Genomic DNA, 2,500 nt, shown 5'->3' with positions numbered 1-2,500 from the left:
CTCAAGGCTAGATTACTGTAATGCTCTACTGGGTGGTTGCCCTGCACGCTTAATAAACAAACTACAGCTGGTCCAAAACGCAGCAGCTCGAGTTCTTACCAGAACCAGGAAGTATGACCATATTAGCCCGGTTCTGTCAACACTGCACTGGCTCCCTATTAAACATCGCATCAATTTTAAAATATTGCTGATTACTTACAAAGCACTAAATGGTTTAGCTCTGCAGTGCTTGAGCGAGCTCTTAACGCATTATAGTCCGTCACGTCTATTGCGATCTCTAAACTCCGGCCAGTTGATAATACCTAGAATATCTAAATCGACTGCTGGCGGTAGATCCTTCTCCTATTTAGCACCAAAACTCTGGAACAGTCTTCCTACCATTGTCCGGGAAGCAGACACACTCTGTCAGTTCAAAGCTAGACTAAAGACACATCTCTTTGACCTAGCATTCACATAACACATTATAGACTTCTATAATTCAGTGTAAGGCTGCATAGATTAGGTCAGCTGGAACCAGGAACACTTCCCATAAGTCCTGATGTTACATCATAAGAAGAATGGCATCTACGCTAATATTAGTCTCTCTGTTTATCCTGAGGTTTACCGCAGTCCGCCGGATCCAGATCCGGTGACTTGACTTATATATACATACACACACTTGTCTCTTTCACACACAATTACTTTTTTTCTGTATTGGTCAAATAAATGCAGGCCTGATAAGAGATTTTTCAAAAACATTAAAAAATAGTGTTTGCAAACTTTGTACCAGTATAAATAAATAAATAAATAAATAAATAGATAGATAAAGATAACTCTTGTCTAAAGTGGCCTGATCATTTCTCACGATTACAGCGTTTGGGTAAAACATGATGCATTCATCGGTAAAAAAAGGGCTTTATTTAAAACAATGTATAAAAACAAGCATGTAAAGAGCAATATGTACATACATGTAGATTCACAGGACCAAAATGAATACTGTACATAAGTGCAAAACTCATGAGAAGTTCATAATTAAAAACAAACCCACACATAGAGGAACGCAAAACACACACTCACACTCAGAGCCGCCTCACGTTGCGTTTGCTCTGCACGTCTCTTCGGCATTTGGCCGACTCACACTCACACACACACTCACACACACTCACACTCACACACTCACTCACTCACTCACTCACTCACACACACACTCACACACTCAGAGCCGCCTCACGTTGCGTTTGCTCTGCACGTCTCTTCGGCATTTGGCCGACTCACTCACTCACACACACACTCACACTCACACTCACTCACTCACTCACACACACACTCACACACACACACACACTCACACTCACACTCACACTTAGAGCCGCCTCACGTTGCGCTTGCTCTGAGCGCTGCCCGGCAGCACGTCTCTCCGGCTCCGGCGTTTGGCCGACAGGTGCGCGCAGTCTCTGGCCCCGTGGAAGGAGCTCGAGCACGAGGTGCAGAAGCGGAAGCGGCAGTCGCTCCAGCTACACACACCCTCGGCGCGCAGCGCGTGACAGCGGGCCGGGTGCTCACAGCGAGGACACGGCTTCAGGTGCTCGTCACTGAACAGGGTTTCTGCCACCTGAGGGTCCACAGAGAGAGAGCGGTCAGTACCGGCCGACAGGTTCCCTCAGCGTTAGGAAATAAACACTCTTCCAGTGCGTTATGCAGTCAAAGCAGACTCCGACGATAAATAACCTTTTAACTCTAGATGGTTGAGAACATAGTGCAGAGTATAATCCCATCTGGGACTAGGGATGGGAATCGCTAAGGTTTTGACGGTATTACTACTCTTACCGATACTGCTTATCGATCCGGTACTTTAACGGTATTCTTATCGGTTCATATATATATAAAATGAACTACATATATAAATAATTAATACCGGTTTCGGTACCCATCCCTATCTGGGACACACAGGTGAAGAGATCGGGCATGATCAGCACAGGTGAATAAACACGATCAGCACAGGTGGATAAACACGATCAGCACAGGTGAATAAACACGATCAGCACAGGTGGATAAACACGATCAGCACAGGTGGATAAACACGATCAGCACAGGTGAATAAACACGATCAGCACAGGTGAGATGCGCACCTGCAGGAACTGTCTGCGCCTGGAGCTGGCGTGAGTCGGGGTGACGGGTGGGGGGGCGAGGGGTGTTCGGGCCTGAGCCTGTACGCTGCCCAGAGCCGACCTGCACACCAGCGCCACCCTGGTGTCCGCATCCGGAACATGAGCCGGCTTCCCACCCTACACACACACACACACACACACACACACACACACACACACAGTCAGAGGAAAGCTCAACACTACATCCTTCACTGTACTGAGACTGGCAGAAGAAGAACAACCTCCTATATTTATCTGGATTTATGAGTGAGAGTGTGAGAGTTTGAGTAAGAGAGAGAGTGAGAATGTGTGAGTGAGAGAGAGAGAGAGAGAGTGAGAGTGAGAGAGAGTGAGTGAGAATGTGTGAGTGAGAG

General features: G+C 46.9%; 1 protein-coding gene across 2 annotated transcripts in view; it reads right to left on the bottom strand.

The window, feature by feature from the left end:
• Positions 1–1,316: 1,316 nt before the first annotated feature.
• Positions 1,317–2,500, bottom strand: part of fbxo43 (F-box protein 43) — an 8,841-nt gene continuing 7,657 nt past the window's right edge. Inside the window, exons 4-5 of one of the 2 annotated variants that reach the window (XM_079895721.1) lie at positions 2,109–2,264; positions 1,317–1,591 (exon numbers count right to left, since the gene is read on the bottom strand). In XM_079895721.1, the coding sequence (XP_079751847.1) occupies positions 1,343–1,591; positions 2,109–2,264 (405 nt within the window). In that variant the 3' untranslated portion in view covers positions 1,317–1,342. The remainder of the gene's footprint in view (positions 1,592–2,108; positions 2,265–2,500) is intronic. The other variant, XM_079895722.1, reaches the window with a different exon arrangement.

This window comes from Squalius cephalus (genome assembly GCF_949319135.1).
Source record: "Squalius cephalus genome assembly, chromosome: 15".
Taxonomy (NCBI): domain Eukaryota; kingdom Metazoa; phylum Chordata; class Actinopteri; order Cypriniformes; family Leuciscidae; genus Squalius; species Squalius cephalus.
The sequence above is the reverse complement of the archived record's forward strand: the minus strand, read 5'-3'. Positions and strand labels throughout refer to the sequence as shown.